This window comes from Polistes dominula, unplaced genomic scaffold, assembly GCF_049000335.1.
Source record: "Polistes dominula isolate Pdom_NZ unplaced genomic scaffold, Pdom_raw_medaka contig_77, whole genome shotgun sequence".
In the NCBI taxonomy this organism is placed as follows: domain Eukaryota; kingdom Metazoa; phylum Arthropoda; class Insecta; order Hymenoptera; family Vespidae; genus Polistes; species Polistes dominula.
In genome coordinates, this window is record NW_028301152.1 from 6,771,536 (window position 1) to 6,789,662 (window position 18,127).

An 18,127-nucleotide genomic window follows, 5' to 3' on the forward strand; every position below is an offset into this window, starting at 1 on the left:
ACACACACACATACATACTCTCTCTCTCCTATCACAGATAACTTCGACGATTCAGTTCTTTCTCTCTCTCTCTCTCTCTTCTTGCATTTCCCCCTTCCTTCTTTCCTTTTCAAATAATAATAAGCGATAATCTACGCGATAATCCGAAGGAGCATGGGACGCGACGTAAATACGAATATCTTTTTCTTTTTCTCCCTCACTTTCATCCGTTCTTATTCGAATACCGTATGTACATCCTCCTCCTCCATCTCCTCGAAGTTATACCAAGTCTCTCGTAGTATCATATAGCACGGTCACGCCATTACACGTATCTATTATATCTTACGAATAAAAAAAAAATTATGATAATAATTTATATTTCGTCAAATGATTATAATCCAACTTTATTTAACCCCTTAAGTTGCACACTCGAGTTAACTCGAGCAGCTTTGTATTCTATGCTGCTATAAAAATTTTGATAATTTTGTATTTTTTTAATTTTTTTGCTAAGACAATGTTCTCAATTGTGTTTTTTTACATGAAAAAAAAAATCGATTTCTTTTGGCCGGTTTTTTTTCAAAAAAATTGTGCGTTAAGGGGTTAAAGTAAAAAGAAAAGAGTACTTTCAACCAATGTATTTGTAGAATCAAAACTTTGATAAAATCTTGTCACGTTTAACGAGTCCCGTTAAAAAAAACACATGAAATCGAATTAAAAGAAAGCTTTCGCAGTACCCGCGTGCATTCTTTCTTCCTTTCATGTCCGATACTAAAAACTGTAAAAGAAAACCCATACACGTTCGGTTTGGTTCGTGTATCGGTCGACTTTCGCATTCCAGATACGGAGCAATGCCGCGAAGCCTCAACCTATCTATTTACGAATCGGTGTTCCGGGATGATGAACACCGCGAGGCGAAGCCAGGACGGGAATATATAACTCGGCTTGAACGCCTTGGGCGCCACGCATAGTTTGCCCTCTCACCCCTCTCGGAGCATTCGCCAAGTTCAAGGATGCTTTCGAGGTCTAGGTTCGCCCGTGGCGAACACCGGCACACTCTGATGTAAGGAAGAGGAGGAGGAGGAGAAGGAGGTCCCCTTGCATCGTCGGCTCGAGAGACAGGGCTGCCCTGTCGTGGATTCGAGACGCGATGCCGTGCGAAGATAGGTGCATTGTTTTGCTCGTTCGAGTGTTTACGTTTGTTAGTAGGCGACGTGTGACAGTGGCACTATCTTTCTCTCTTTCATACACACACATACACTATTTCCATCTCTCTTATACTCTCTTACAAGAAGAAGACACGTATATGCTAAGAAGACTTCCATTCTTGACTCCATGGAAGTTTACACTCGAGTGCAACAGCTTGGTAAATTATGAAAGAACGTCTTCTATTTATGGCTACGGTCACCGTTACGAAGCATCGAACATCTGGCGATAGGGGCGCGGATAGAGAAAAGATAATAACGTGTAGTCTAGCCTGGACCTATTTCACGGACATCCCGAGGGTAACCTGGCGCTACGGAGACAGCGATGAGTAGATCTCTTCTGTAAGTAACGGCCAAGTAGAAACACGTACCAACTTGAGAAGAACGAACGAATACGTACCTACCTACGAAGGGGGTTGAACTTCCTGCAGCGATAACTCTAATAATAGCCCTCGGTGTCTTTACCCATCCTACTACCACTTAGCTTCTCTACCCGTAACCCTCACCTTGAAATTGAAAAGAGTACCAGATGAGTGATAGATCGATGAGGATGATAATAGAATATGTGTGTCTGTTTGTTGTTCCTAAAATATCTACCAAATATTCAACATTTATTTTCAGTGTTTTAATATTTGTTTATTTTTTTTTCTAATTTTACTATGAGTTCTTTTTTTAAAGATATGTGATTCTTAAAATATACACATTTATTAAAAATAAAGGAAGGTTTATTCGTCTAATTTATTATTATACATGCGCTCCGCAAGTTTCAGATGAGGTAATTGGAAGTATCAGAAGGATTTGAAAGAGAGGTCGAATTGAGAGAAAAAATAAGAGGGATAAAAATAAGACGAGTTACTTGGCTTTGGGTTTGGCTAAGGACCAAGAAACTCGTAGCTCCGCATTTAGGCGAAGAGAGAAAGAGATTGTACGTTATTATTAACTTGTTGGCATGTCTAGAATAATCCTACACTTTCAGAAAGTCTTGCCATGTTGCTGGTAACCAGGAAACGATAACGCTACCTCATGTGATCGTAGTATATAGTAGTATAGTTAAGGTAGAAATATATACGATACTTGTATATATGTACGTACGATGCTATATCCAATTTGTCTTACGCAAATAGAAGATGAAACATTATAGAAACGGTATCGCGTTCGTTTTCTATAAAATTACTGGTACTTTATCGATGTTTCACGGTCGAACGAGATCGTGTAATCCTTTCCTTCTCGATAATCGATTAATTCAATTTTCAAGAAGATAGTTAATTTCTTTCGTAGTACTCGCAGAAGAGAATCATGGGAAGAACGGGGAAACGTGATCACCCTGCTAGCTAGCTAGCTAGCTAGTTCGAGCTAGCACATGAGCACAAGCAGAATCTTGATCACGACTTCGTGAGCTTGTACGCGAAACGCAGGGACCTTGTTGCGTGAGTCAGCCGACACGACAGGCTCAAGATTTTTCTTTGACTCTTAAGATGTTACGCGTGTCGACGTCCATCTGAACTTTATCGCTGTGAATTTAGTTCGTTGCGATGTATAACATTGATTTCGTAGGTAGTACATTCTGGCGTTTGTATTAAAATGTCATAGAATAGTAGATATAAGAGAAAATAAAAAATAAAAATCTATCTTAGATATTCGTGTTGTGACACAGCTTATACATTGTAAAAGGCTTAGGATATACATCGAGATCGAGAGATCGACGTTGATTTACACATAGGAAGATATTACTCGAACGATTATTTCGTTTTCCAAGATACCTTGTTGGACGTTTATAATACGTTACTATGTATATATACATATATATGTACGTACTAAAATCTGTACTAAAGTATAGGTGGAAAACGTTAAGTTGAAGAAAGACGTGGAAAGACACAGTCATGATATCGAAACTATCATCCAGCTTGAACGAAATCACGGAAAACGTGATTCCCTTGGCTCGTGGAAACGCCAAAAGCGCGCTGGACATTAATCTCTAGGGAAGATATCTCGTTACCACGGTACCATAAACAAGTCGACCTCGTTGCGATCCCGACGCATGAACTACGCCTTTGCCCTTAAGGGCTCCTGGCAACAATGCCAGCGCCACGACTCGAACAGGATCTCCGTTGGAGGATCGCAGAGGCGCCAATGGCAATGATGTAGGTGGATCTGAATGCAAGAGAGAAGGAAGACTAGGCGAATAGAAAGAGAACCGGAGGAGGATTGCTGTTGGTGATGGTGGTGGTGGTGGTGGTGGTGGTGGTGATGGTAGATCGTTTGATGTTGTTGTTTTTGTTGTTATTGTTGTTGTTGTTGTTGTTGTTGTTATTGTTGTTGTTAGCGATGGTGGTGGTGATGGTGGTGGCTAAGTAACATAAGGAAAAATACTCTCCGATCCTTACTAGAGCTTAGGCGCAGCCTCTCGGCAAGGCAAAGTCACTGCACTCTTGTGCCCCGTTGCGCTTCTCTCGCGGCGAGAGTTCTTCCGCGCCGAGATAGAGGCGCATTAGCTGAGCGTAGCCGGTTTACCAGCACGAAGTATTTTTCATTGACAATAAGAGAAAACGAGGATCGGCCAGCGCGTCTGCTTAATGCCGCGAACACGTATAAAAAACGCCTCCTGAACTATTATTAGAACTCTGCTTAAATAAGATTATGTGGTTTGTCGATAAAATAAGAAGAAGACAAGAGAGAGAGAGAGAGAGAGAAATCAGGTATGTAAGCTAGACGTGCCACCTTCGCTATGTCCCGCTCCTCCAACTTCCTTTTCATACTGAATTCCATATTCAAGTATAAAGAATTCAAGAATTATATTAAAATTATCGATCCGTGTCTAATGGGGTTGGTTTATTTTACTCTTGGTGGTCCAGGATTCTTGATATTACTAATTAACGAGCCAAGCTTAATACTTTGTCACTTAGTCCTTTCAATTCTTAACTAATAGCGATAAATCTGCCAAACCTTTTAACATCCTATTCAAATAATCATTCGTTCATGAGATGAATATACATGTATATAGAATCAATGAGACGAACGAGTTCGAGACTTCTCATGGTACTTCCCGTACTTTTGATACGATAGGATACGATACGATACTTTTCGAATTAATTCGAATGGAAGGATCTTGCTTACCAGGAGGTCGGGACATCGTGCAACTCGCATAATATCTAAATGAGACGATAACGAGCAAAGCACTCTCGTAACCGTTGCAAACTCGAGCAACGGGATGGAAGTCGCGTTGCGATGAAAAAAATTCTTCTAGCTAATCTTTAACATTATCGTACGTCGGCAAACGCGTGCACCAAAGCTATGTCTGACCATAATCGAGTAATATATGCAGTGTCTGAAACGCATAAACTGCTTCAATCGTGACCACCGTAATGCTTAGGAGTAATCGTTATTTACGACGTTGTAAAGCGTAAAACGGGGATGAAACGTTGTAATGAAATGGTTAATTATGTTGATTCATGTTTGCATTTACCTCACAGCTGTTACGAGTTACGTCTATAAGAAGGTAACGTCCGTGCACAATTTTCGAACTAATGTCTGTTCTCTAAACTTCAAAACGGATATTTCCGTTTTCTCTTTCTTTTATCTTTTAACTCGCTCGTTAAACTTACATTTTCTCAGACTACGTGGGTCAACAATTTCAACTAAGTAATAATAAACGCGGAAATACTTTCCTGATGTAATTTTCTACAGATAGGAAGATGGCATAGAACTCTTACACATTAATGTATAAAAAGATCTTTCACCGATGTATTTGTTATATGTTGACAAGTGACCATGTGAATCCTAACATTCTCAAATTTTGGTCTTTTACGGTAACATACATATACATAAACCTATAAACACATGTACTTTAGTTAGCTTATTGTCAGATACGTTCAACTTTAACGATCGATACCAATTGAAATAATCGCAGGTGAAAAGCAAAGACGTATCGTGAGCTGGCAACGATCGGATCGGAGTAATATCACTAAGGTGTTCTAACGCTTAGCAAGAAAGTGCTTCTACTACAACGCGGAAGCTCGTTGCGGGGGAGTGCAGATGCAGGATCGCGCAGACGGCCGGCCTCCTCGGAAGGTCGTGCCATTCAGCGGCCGTTCACCCGTCATCTCTTTCTTTTTTTGCTCTTCCCCTTCGTTTTCTAACCTATCTCAGGTATCCCGCCTTTGTTACCATATCTACTATATTCTATGTAAGTATCTTACACTTAGGTTCACCTATATGTACATACTTATACTAAGGATAACTGAATTTACTTGAACGAGCCACGCGACTATAACAACCTTATTCTTTTTTTATTTTCTTTCTGTCTCTTCTTTTCTTTTTCTTTCTCATGCATACACACACACACAGAGAGAGAGAGACCACAGGTATATATATAATCGATGATCATCTTCGGTCAATTTCGTTATATTCGTTTATAACATTCCGTTCTTACGATCGAGCACATTTTATAGGCTCGCGTGACGTTCCTGACAATGACCGGACATCGTGATGCTTTTCAGTAAAGAAGAGATAAGTATAGGCCTTGTGAGTTCAATAGAAGAAGAGGTCTTTACGAAGGACGATTTAGAAAGAGCGACGAGCTACGATAGGTGCGATTAGCGTCCTTTAACGCCTTCCTTACTCGCTTGTCGCCTGGCAAAAGGGTATCCAGGACGTTCACCTTTCGTCCTTTTGTCCTTCTACGTCACCTTATCAGTCTAACGCATCCGCATAACCGGTCCTTAGAATATGTTTATCTCACGGTTATATACACGCCTTCAGCGACAAATTCACGAAGGTGACAAATTATGAATCCGGCTTGCAGTATTTTTACGAGTTAGGTGTGACGATCATTGATCATGCGCTATTATGCGTTACGAGAATGCTTATAATGCAACATCATTAATTTCTTATATTTCGATCGAAAGGTGATCACGTTGAGAAACGAGATTGATTCTAATGGGAAATATTCTAAGCTAATAAACGAGTATATATATATATTTATACACTAATATATCTACACGTACCTATGTGTTTCACCGATACTTTCTCTTTATTTTTATTCTTTTTTTTCATTTATTTAATCACATCGAGGCCAATGCCTGTACTTATTTTCGTTTTTTTTTTTTTTTTTTTTTATTATTAACGAAGTCGACGGTATTTATATCGACAATCACGTTCAACGAACGAGTAAGAAATCGTAATCGGTTCTAATAAAATCTTATGCATATTTCTAACGATATTTACGTAGGTATATATATAGATATGCAGAGTGCGTTTCGAAGACATTGCGCTAGGTCAGCCATTCGATCGTACAAATTACGCATTCGATTCGAACGCGTTTCTTATATCCGTGCTCCCTTTCTGCCTTTCATCCTCGTAACCATGTCGATCATACAGATCAGACCGTTCGACAGGTATTCGGTTATAGTCTCTCTTGACTATCGTTGGTATCGTGATCCTTTCACTTTCCAATCGTGGCACAGTATATCGCTCTACCCTTTGAATGTCTCTCGTACAGCTAGTGAGCCTAACTATCATCGGAAAATATTAAAACGATAATATCGCGTTGCTTAAAACCTTCTAACGAATCATTCGAAGTTAATAAGATTTAAACGTTAGATACATATGTGTAACCAAACCGTATGATTAACCAGGAATTTATTTACCCCAAGTCTTTTAGTGAACGTATGAGAATTTCGTACTTCTAATGTCGTTGCTCTCTTATCGATAAGGGAAACACAGGAGGGTCGGATGAGGATGACAACCAGAAGGAGAACACGTTAGAAAAAGAAATAAGAGAGTAGAAATATGAGGACAAAAAGAAAGCAAGATGGAATTCGTTTGGCGGATCTTCTCACGCGCCTTACCAGCGAGACGAGTTCTTCCTCGTCGTTAGCGTCCGAGGCAAGAGCAGCGATTTCTCTTCTTAATCGCGACGTATGTCCTCCGGTCTCTTCGTCCTTGGAAGTAAGAACGTTCAATGAGCACCATACGCAATCCTCGATAACCTCTTTGATTAGAGGAATTCAGCAAGAAACGTCGAGACGGCGCCAACCATCGTCGTTAAAGAAAAAGCGGTCGAGTGAGGAGTTCTAATGCTCGAATGCCAATGCGCTTATTTATTTCTAAATAGCATAACCGTTCGGTCAGACGGTGTCGACGGTTATGCCAATCACCGTGCTTCTCTCGTCTATACTTAATACGCATGCCGACAACACGGTTTATTCGTTGAAACGATTAAACGATCTTACGTTTCTCCGATCGTCTTAAGTGTATCCTACTACTGCCACCAAAGGCTGTTTGCTTGTCTTTACCACTCCATCGAGAGACAACATTCTTCTTTATCGTTCCGACATTCGTACAATGTAAAACATACTACATATTTAGTTTTAATTTAAAAAAAAAAAAAAAAAAAAAAAACCCTTTACAACGAAAGTTCTCGTTAAAAAGAACAAAAATAAATCGAATCAGATCTGATGTCGTTTTGAAAAAATATATCTCTATTTATCGTATCTATATAAAAGCAACCAACCGTGTTGGCATTCTTAAATGTTCTTGTAAATCATTTTCCAACAAAGCACGCTGCCACATTAGGTCCACCGACGTTCCGTAATTACCACCGTTTACAAACACCAACTATTTTATTGTTAGTATTTCAGTATCGTCGATAACATCGCGAGCAATTAAATCAATTATCAGCAAGGCACCGTCCGTTTCTGGTTTTAGAACGGCTAAAGCTTGCTGCCAACGAACGAGTTGAATGTTGTTGGCAGGTGGATATCGTCCATGATGTAGTATTATATCGTGAGAAAATATGCGATTAATTTCCTGCTCTGCGAGTTACCGGCGCGCGGTCGATATACGAGCCGCAGAAGCAAGAACCGTATACGTCTGCGCGATGACACTACGTTAGAAACACACAACCCCATTCGCAGCTATTCCATGTTTGCCCGCTTTGATGTCGTAAACATTTGTCCAAGATATTCCACGAATTAACTTTAATATCTATTTACTTTACAATTAGTTACGCTTTTGCAACGTCGATCGGTATTTAAAACTAGACTCAGAAAAATATCAAATATCTTGTCTTTATGAAATTAATTTAAACATCTAGTCACACGTAGATAAATAATTTTATATATATATATATATATATCTTAATTATTGTCATTATCATTATTATATATATATATATATATATATATAATAATAATTATGGTAACTGTACAAGGCCATCGTCGATCGACAAACTTTTGCACGTTGGAGATTATGAAAGGATTTCATTGTAAATTCACCGCATGCCAAGATAAAACAGACAGTTCTTAATTTCATTCGTGCGTGAATAATGCCAAGTTAATGCCACGGAGTGGCATATCTCGAAGTTCAGAATAATTGACTCGAATCGAGCCGTATTCCACACGAAAGAGATTGAAAAAGAAAATTAAAACAACAAGAAAAAAGAAAGAAAAAGAGAGAGAGTAAAATAAGAAGATTATGAAAAGAGCTTTCGTAAGTGGTTTCTCTAGCATCCATCTTCCTGATTATGAATGAGACTCGACGTGGCGCGCGAGTTACGCGAAGAATTGCGAATAATTTTTCGTATGTGTCGGTGAATTTAAAAGGGCCTTATTGACTAGGAAAGATAATTTTCTATCAATCCTCGTGTATCGCGAGATTTACAATTTTTACGATCCTCATCTTAAACGATGTCTTTGTCAGTGTCATGATCGTCATCGTCATCGTCATCGTCATCATAATCATCGTCGTTATCGTCGGGGGGGGGGGGCGTCGTCTATATTACCAAGGCCAACCGGTACATCTATCGCAAGAAGATAGAAACACGATGAGTTACCCGAGAAGCAGGTCGGAAGAAAAGATGGATGACTCGTCTTGGCTATTTAAGCCATTCAAATAGCCGCCGTGTGTGTCTCATTAGGCTCGTTGCACGACGTTTTCGATTATTATTTAATTAACGAGCATACCGAAGAGTTAAATCTTAACGTAAATAAGAATCTATATGGTACTTTAAATACATACATGCATACACAACGCGTATAAGTAACGAATAAAAAAAAGAAAAATCCCCCATACCTTTCCGGAAAGTAAATAAGATAACACACATGCCTACGCGCGTATGCAAACACTTTAAAGTCTTTACATAAATCGTATGTGAGGTGAAAATGGTCGATTTCGCGATCTCCTTTCGATCTTTCTCTTTCTCCCCCGCCCCTCTTCTTTTTCTTTCTTTTTTTCGAGCATGCTAACAAGTCGAATTTACACCGATTCCGACGTAGTAACTCACAGATAGAGGACGGTTACATGGAAAAGGCGAACTCTCGAAGGAGAGTCCTCGTGGGGATGGTGAGAGCTCGCGTGGCCGAGTTGTATTGTGCCTTGTAATCGTACCGGAATTTCACGGAATTTAAGAACTCTTCTCGCACCTATCACACCTCTTCTTATTCTTACCTCTCCTACTTTTTCTCATCTCTTTTCGTAGTTGGCACTTATTAAAGTAAAAGTAAACCTAAAGGAGACGAATATTAGCAAGCAACCACATTTGCTCGAACGTTCGAACGTTCAACGCAAAACATCACGCGGCGTGTCGGGAATGCGGAAAGAACAAGAAACTACTCTTTCTCTTTCTTTTATACTTTTGTATTGCACGTACGTATACTCAACTATACACTTAGTTACATATGTATGCGTGTAAGGGGGTGGTATGTAAGGGGGGGGTGTAGGGAGAGTACATACGTAGATACGATGTCGGTAACTCGAGACGATGCAATGCGGTGGCTCTTCGGAAAACCGCGCAAACTGACCAATACGGTTGCTTGACAGGCGCGCGCACACGCTCTAGGATCCTCTCTAAGGGGTAGATTGTATTTGCTCTTATCAAGATTCAAAGGCTTCCTCGGTTAACAGACTCCTAGCAGCCTCTAAGGTTACCACATTCGCGATCGTATATAACGAATATACGTCCGTCCTTCCTGCCATCTCTTCTAGCTGATATTATTAACGCCTTAATGTTCCGCGGAATGGGACGTTTTAAATGTTTTATGAACTTGATCTGCATTCCTAAGCGCAATAGTTTTCTATAGTTCTTCCTCTATGGGAGAGAAAGAACTATTTGTCGGATTTGCTCGTATCGTCGATAATTCATCCTTTTCATATTACAGACCGTATCGATTCTTTTCATTTAAACTTCAAGCGTGTAATTAGAATATGCTTAAATAACGCAATATTTATTACAGTTTCTTTTGTTTCTTATTTTTTCTTCGGTTTCTCTTTTTTTCATACTATCTTCAAGATGTTTCAAGTGTGTATGTAATCAACATCGTGAAAATTAACTTTTCATAAAACGTGAATTATTTATTTTTTTATTTTTTTGTTCATCGACAATCACGAGAGGTTTGATTTATTTCATAAATTCATTTTCATCATCGATATAATATCTCGTTCGCTATGAAACTAATCAACGAGTCATCTATGTAAAATCGTTACAGTCTCGATACTTTCTCCTTTTTTTTTTTCTTCGATTGTTTTTAAATGCTATACGACACCAATTTATGTGGACACACCTTACCAACTCTAAACATAAATTTTCATTTTATTCTCTTTTTCCAGACTGTTTTCTGCTGACTCTACTACCAGTCGCTATGGAATCCTCTGTTTCTCTCTCTCTCTCTCTCTCTTTTTTTTCTCTCGATGGTTTAATTTTGTGTCATATATGCAACACATATGCCATACCTCCGCATCGAATTTATCCGTGGTTCGGCTACGTGTTCCAGCCGCAGCAACAGCAGCTCGATCTTCTCTGCGGTCAGAGGGAATATTCTCTTTACGATCGAGAAATTGAAAATGCATTTGCATCTTCTACTCTTACGGATCTTAAAGTTCCCTTTAATAAATAAATAAATAATGTATGTATATATCTATTTACACGAATACGATCTTTCGAATATTACAGACAATTAGATATCGAAGAATCCTTTTCTTTTCTTTCTATATGAAAAGCGAACGTATTGAACGTTTAAGGTGATATTATGATTCGTGAAAAGTCACGATCTTTAACTCCTTAGGATACCACGTGAAGATAATATTCTTCTTCATCTTCTTCATCTTCTGCTTCTTCGTGCTAACGACTTTCCAAGAACGATCTAAATCATGAGTAAAACGTTGAACTTTAGCGATCGTTTATTGGCACTGACGCTTCTTTCAACGTCCACTTTAATGATAGGTTTATGACGTTACCAAAGATAATAACCGACGACCTTCCTGTAAAAGAGTAAAGCATCGTCAATGTTGTAACGTAATTGTTACTTACCTGCCTCACACCTTTGAGATAATCCATCCACGGTAATATTGCCTTCTCGATAACGTTGCGTTTAACACCTTCGCATAATCACAAGTAATAGTTAGCTATTTGCATTAACGCAATATTACTTTATCAATACTACACTAGAGTAAAACGAACGTTAAGGTCGCACTTAACGAGTTAATAAAATTTCCTTCTCTGTCGTTTCTCACACGTTCAAATCGTTTTCTTCTTCTAATCCTTTTTCTACGGATGCTTCTTCTTTTTCTTCTTCTTTGTATAAATATCTTCGAATCCCTGTAATGTTGAAAGATTCATGACAATGAAAAATAACAGTATTTTGGATACTTCGAATATTCATCTCACTATTAATAGATAACGGTGACTCAAATTCAGACTAGGCGTTTACTTGACTCCGCCTTTAAATGTGTCCCATCGAGCCATCGTACTTCGCATTACTATCGTTAACTTTCCAATAAAAGGTATAATCGTTTAATAAATATCTAAGATGACTTGACTAAAAATTAAAACGAAAGCTAGTAAAAAAATTCAACGTGTAAGAAAATTACATTCCAACTGTCTACTCTTTAAACAAAAACAAAAAATTAAGCTGTCTTCGTTATAGTACAAAATATACAAAGAATTCCAAATCACACGTCTAAGTATCTCTGACATTTCAGAAGTTAATGACTCGCTGTTAAAAAAGCTTCGTACGTTACGAGCTGTTGACTGACGATGATTACAAAAATTCAACTTCTTCTTAGCTCGATTTTTATTTAAAACGAGATGACAAAATTACTTTAAATTCTAATATGTATATAAACATTGTATATATAATAATACATGCATAACTTATTTATTATAAAAATATATTGAAAAAATAAAAATTTTTAAAAATCTAAATCGAAATGATTTGTATTCGATCAAAGCCAAAGAAACACACGCAAATCATTTACGGTAGGTCAAGATCCACCTTGACTAGTAGAAGGTAAGTGTATATATTCTGGGTCAAGCGTGACTCATTGGCAACGTGCTTACGAATCGCAGTAGGCATGGGCTATAAATTTCGCAGTTGTATTGACTCAGCTACGCATCGACGATTATTAAAAACACGTTAGAAAAGAAATGAAATAACACGATAGAGCAAAACCTATGTATAACTATCTTTCAGCTTTCACACGACTCAAGGTTAGCTCTTGGGTGCTATTACACGACTTCGTTACGCATGATGGACGAAATAAAAGGTACCAAGATGGAATGCTATATTGATTATGGTTCGTTAAGAGGTATCGTGGAAGGTAGCCGCGTTGATTACCGACATTACATCGGCACACAGATCATTTTCCTAAAGCGAGAAGAGAGAATCTTTCTCTTTCTATTTTTCTCTCTTTCTCTTTCTTCCTTTCTTTCTTTCTGTCTTTCCACGTTGAACCAAGATCGCAAGCGATGATTTCGAAGAGGTTAAAAGAGGGCGATTCGAGGAAGGTCTTTGCGGTCAAAGCAATTCTTCAGAAGGAAATCATCAGCATCAGTGTGGCATAAAATAGTAATGGGATATCATTACCGATGCGACCGGTCTTTCTCTCTTTTATCCTCCTCCTCCCTCTCCTCTTTTTCTTCTTCTTCTTTTCCTTCTTCTCTTTTCTAGTCACCATTTTAGTACTATCTCACACATCCTCGTCCTTGTCTTGTGCATGAATCGTTACAAATACGTGAGCAATTACAAATTCTTTCTTTGATAAGGTAAGTAGGAAAAATACGATCGTTTCTTTAGGAATCTAAAAATAACCTGTGGTTAAATCGCCCTTTACAGAATAGAAAGTTCTTCTTCTCAAACTTTAAGAAATAATATCAACGAAACCGTTCGTTCGTATAGTCTACAACAAACGGTGAATGCGTTCCTTAGAAAGTTACGTCCAAGAAAGAAATGTGTCAAGAGATATCACTACGAAGAGACCGAGGACTTACGTTAGTTAACATTTAAGAAGAAGCATTTGTGGATCCTAAGAATGTGGTGGTGTCTGGACGTGTCTTTTCGAAACTACGGCTCTTGATCTCTTGGAACTCTTGGCTTATCGCTCGTTGAACTTACTACGAATTCCTTGGAAACAACGATCATCGTGGGAACATTATATTCATTCATTTGTTACTGTTCTATATATTTATTATACTTGACAGGAATTTTTATAATGGTTAGATTTAATTAAATTTTATATAGATAGATAAAATGTTATCATTAAAATATCATCTATGGCAAAGATTATCTATATCTTTTCTTAAATGTAAAATTAAAAAGTATGGATATTTGAGTATACCAAGATCAGGAGTAACAGTTTTAATTCGAGGATTTAGACAATCCAATATACTTCTATCAAAATCTATGAAAGTTGCAATACTAGGTGCTAACAATGAAACCGGTATTTACTATCTCATTTATAAAATACTAATTATACATTAGATAATAAACGTTATTTATAATATTGAATTAACCTATAACACAATATTTTATTTAAAAATTGTTTAACATTATGTTAAAGGAAGATTTTTGTCCCTGTTACTTAAACGATCCTCCCTGATCGATGAGATCTCGCTATACGATAAGGAAACGACCGAGTATCTCGCATCTGAGCTCAATCACGTTGACACGAGATGCAAAGTCACGACGTATCCACACAACGAGGAATGCCTGACGCGAACGCTGCAGGATGCAAAAGTAGTCGTAGCTGTAGCTGGAAAAAATCTTCAAGGCGAATCGACACCAACGGAATTACTTGAGTCAAACGCCGAGATCTTGTCGGATTTACTACCGAACGTCATTAGAAGCTGTCCTCGAGTAAGCGACCAGAACGACCACGGGGAGGAAGATAGTAACAAAACTGACAATCTTAATTACGATGCAAATTGCTTGCCGAGCGTGCGAGCATATCTCTCTCTCTCTCTCTCTCTCTCTCTCTCTCTCTTTATCTTTCTTTTTTTCTTTTTCTATCTTTCTCGAGCAAGGATACACCAGCATCTTTCTTGCGATAATTCCCTAAACGACGTTGCATCGATGCGTTGGTGAGATCGCGAGACGATTCTACGAGCCAACGATCTCTTTGTCGGAATATCTTTAGTACACACGTCCTTCCATTTAAACGTATACGTGTATATGTAAATACTTATATGTATATATATCTAGATACGTATATAAGCAAACATTACCTATACAAACGTAGCTCATTTATCCTTATGCAGAACCTCTGACATAAACGTTAGATAAGATTTATTTACTCGTTCGATTTCTTCGACTTTAATCGCATCTCGAGATAAAGAAAAAAACTGAAAGAGAAAGAAAGAGAGAAAGAGAGGGGGAGAAAGTGTCAGAGATTTATTCGATTAACATCAAGATTTTGATATATCACTGAAGAGTGGAAATCTTTTATAAACGACGTATTCATATACATAAATAATATCAATCGTATCCTACTAAACTAATTAAAATCATAAAGTAAACTTATATAGAGACATCTTTAATTCTTCCTGGAACAAATCGTCCCTACTACTAACACCCCTTTTTTCACTTCGATGAAACCACTCAAATTGGGTGTACGTTTTTAAAGTGGATTGAGAGTTCGGGTTGATTCGTTACTCGTCAAAAAAAGATTTAAGTGTAATCTTTTTTAATCCTCTTTGGCAACCAATAAAAATTCTTTATGAAGGAACTATCAACTCCAATTTGAAATATTTTCAATTAATATTTGCTCGATTTCAAGATACATACATCTTGTTATAATAATGGTGATAAAATTTGTATTATAATGATAAATGTTAAATATTCGACTTGACTTTTCATTAGAAAAAAATTCAACTATAAATAAATAATTATTCTGCATTCTTATTTTTAAATAAGAAACAAATCGATATATTATACGATTGAACGATACGATAACACGGTTGGACAATTTATAAATGCGTGAAAACAATTTGAAAGTTTTTCTCGTTTGGTTTGGTGAAAAAAGAAAGAAAAAAAAACAATTGCATCGTTTCCAGTAAGTCGGCTCTCGGCCAAGCAAAACATTTTTAATCTTCTTCTTCGGTGGTGTGTTTATCCTACCAACGAAAGGCGTCGTCGTACTCTCTAACGTCTGGCATTTTGCTTGTGAAAAGATGTGGTCGGCAGCGAAAATACGTTGTACAGCCGAATAATGGGCAGTCTTCGTGTTTTATGCACGACCGAACATCATTTCTTATGTATAGCGGTTGGCCTCGGCTTTTAACGCCCTCGCAGCTTCATTAATTACGCCAAAGCTGTTTTCGACATTCCTCCACTACGAACGACGACGGTGTCTCGACAAGGACAAGGATGTCGCTCGTCGATCGTCTTCCATTTTTTTTTATTCTCCCACCCTTATCTTCTCTTTCTTAACATTTCTTTTCTTTACAAAGACCCATGATACATGAGACAAATTTCTCTTATCCTTTTTAACGTGTGCATTACTCACATACGAGTTTTATTTTCAATGTTTTGTTTTATTATTAACGCTATCAAATTAATTTAATGTTTCGATTACAATTTCCGCATTCCAATAGTTTAGTTCTTCGTTTTGTAATTTACGATAGTAATAATTTATAAAAATTTTATTTTATGTTTTTTAAGCCAGTATTAAATAGACTATTACATGTATTTAATTGCAAAAAAATATAACTTTTATTAAAGATCGGTAACATACGACCGATTGCAGTATAAATTGTTGAATATTTTATAGATTGAAATAATGATTAAATTTATTTTTATTAAACGAAACCAATGTTATTAATGTTATTTTATCATTTTTACTAATACATTTTATAATTAAAATATCTTTTTGTATTTTAATTACAGGCAATGTTAGCAATCGCTATGTACCCGGTTAACAGTTTAGTACCCGTGGCAGTAGAAATGTATAAAAAAGCTGGAATCTATGAATGCAAACGTATATTTGGAGTGACCACTCTCGATTGTGTAAGAGCAAATAGTTTAGCAGCAGAATTGATTGGTATAGCACCGGAATGTGTCGTGGTACCGGTTATTGGAGGATGCTGTCCGTGTACTAGCATCCCTCTCTTCTCTCAAATGACACCACGCGTCAATTTATCAATGGTTATTGATTTTGATAAATATTCAACGAGTAACAAGCCGTATATACTTATACTAAAGTGTTGCGGTAGTATCATACGAGAAAGTATACTATTTGAAAGGCACTTAAAGAAAGTAATTGCTATTTTAGCAAGAGATGAAGAATCTAACCAATTTTGTGAGAAAAGCTGACGAAGACGTTTTAAAAGCCAATTGTGGATGTAACGTTTCGATTTATGCTTCGGCATTTGCCACTGCTAGATTTTGCATTTCACTTTGCAAATGTACGACGAAATGATGAATGAAACATTACCTGGAATAATATAATATATACGATGATAATAATTAAATGATTTTATCATTTTAGCTGTACGACAACAAAGAGGAGTAATAGAATGTGCTTACGTTCGTTCTTGCGTGATACCAGAAGTTACGTACTTTGCTTCTCAACTTGAATTAGGTCCAGACGGTATTCAAAAGTACCTTGGCATCCCACCTCTTAACAAAAACGAATGTAAACTCTTGCTCGAAGCTATACCTGTTTTAAGAGAAGCTATTAATCAAGGCGAGGTAATCAATAAATTCGAGTACAGTAGACTCCCATATAATGCGGTTAGTATGTTATATGATAAAAAAAAGTTTTGATTATTCTTAAAATAATTGACATGAATACACATGTATTTTAAACATATAAATATTGTACAAATTCTTCTTTTCCGCAAACTGTTTTTAATAACATTGTGGTCAAAAAAGAAAAAAAGAAGAAACTATTACGAAACAGAATAAATTAAAGTAGTAGTAATATCTTAGGCACGTTATACATGAGTCTACTGTATACATATATAAGTTTATTGATTATTAAAAATCATTATTAATCATTTATCGTATTTATTTCTAGACTTTAGCTCTTGGATCTAAATCAATATCCTCAGAGAAGTGTCCCATTTATCCTGACGTTTGTCATCGTGCGTTCACCCCATCTCACATTCGTCGAATTTAATTGAAACTTTGTATGAATGATTTGTAAAAAAAAAGACACAGCATACATTCGAAATCATACTACTAAATGATTTATCATTTATTCCGTTATTTTCTAGACACGCGGTAACTGTAGCAATCTCATTTGCGATATCTATTCGAATTGCGGTTGGAAATGTCATGAAAGGAACGGTCCGTTTGGAAATCGATTCGAACGACGTAGTTACGTGAAGAGATTGGTTGATGACGTTAGATGAGTACCGTAATGACACGATGATTCGTATTCATGATATATATATACACTTAAAAGACAAAATGTATTCAGTATAATCTAGAAAAAGGTAGCTTTTACAAATTGGACAAAAATCATACACACTTCAGGGAACTTCATTCCGATTAACTATTAACCATTTTTTCTTCTATTTAATTGCTAACGCATTCCTTGCATTTCTCACTAAAAATGCGGAACATGACGCCTATTCCCAGTATAAAAGTACATAACATAAATTAACATTCTTAATATTCAATAAATTAATAAAATATAAGCTATTTATTATTACAAAAGTGTTTTACCAAACA

The 18,127-nt window shown here is 37.0% G+C and overlaps 1 protein-coding gene across 1 annotated transcript; it reads left to right on the forward strand.

Moving 5' to 3' along the window:
* The first annotated feature begins 13,702 nt into the window (after nt 1–13,702).
* LOC107064224 (malate dehydrogenase, mitochondrial) lies at nt 13,703–17,900 on the forward strand. Its single transcript, XM_089178216.1, has 6 exons — nt 13,703–13,892; nt 14,013–14,308; nt 16,337–16,760; nt 16,804–16,854; nt 16,938–17,140; nt 17,469–17,900. The coding sequence occupies exons 1-6, from the start codon at nt 13,703–13,705 to the stop codon at nt 17,568–17,570; spliced, it is 1,266 nt and encodes a 421-aa protein (XP_089034342.1). The 3' UTR covers nt 17,571–17,900.
* Nucleotides 17,901–18,127: the final 227 nt, after the last annotated feature.

What these genes read in the sequence shown, in the direction of transcription:
- LOC107064224 (XM_089178216.1), top strand. Translation starts at nt 13,703, where the DNA reads ATGTTATCATTAAAATATCATCTATGGCAAAGATTATCTATATCTTTT. An exon ending in CCAATTTTGTGAGAAAAGCT is followed by an intron (nt 16,761 to 16,803) that starts GACGAAGACGTT and finishes GTAACGTTTCGA; the next exon opens with TTTATGCTTCGGCATTTGCC. An exon ending in TTGCATTTCACTTTGCAAAT is followed by an intron (nt 16,855 to 16,937) that starts GTACGACGAAAT and finishes TTATCATTTTAG; the next exon opens with CTGTACGACAACAAAGAGGA.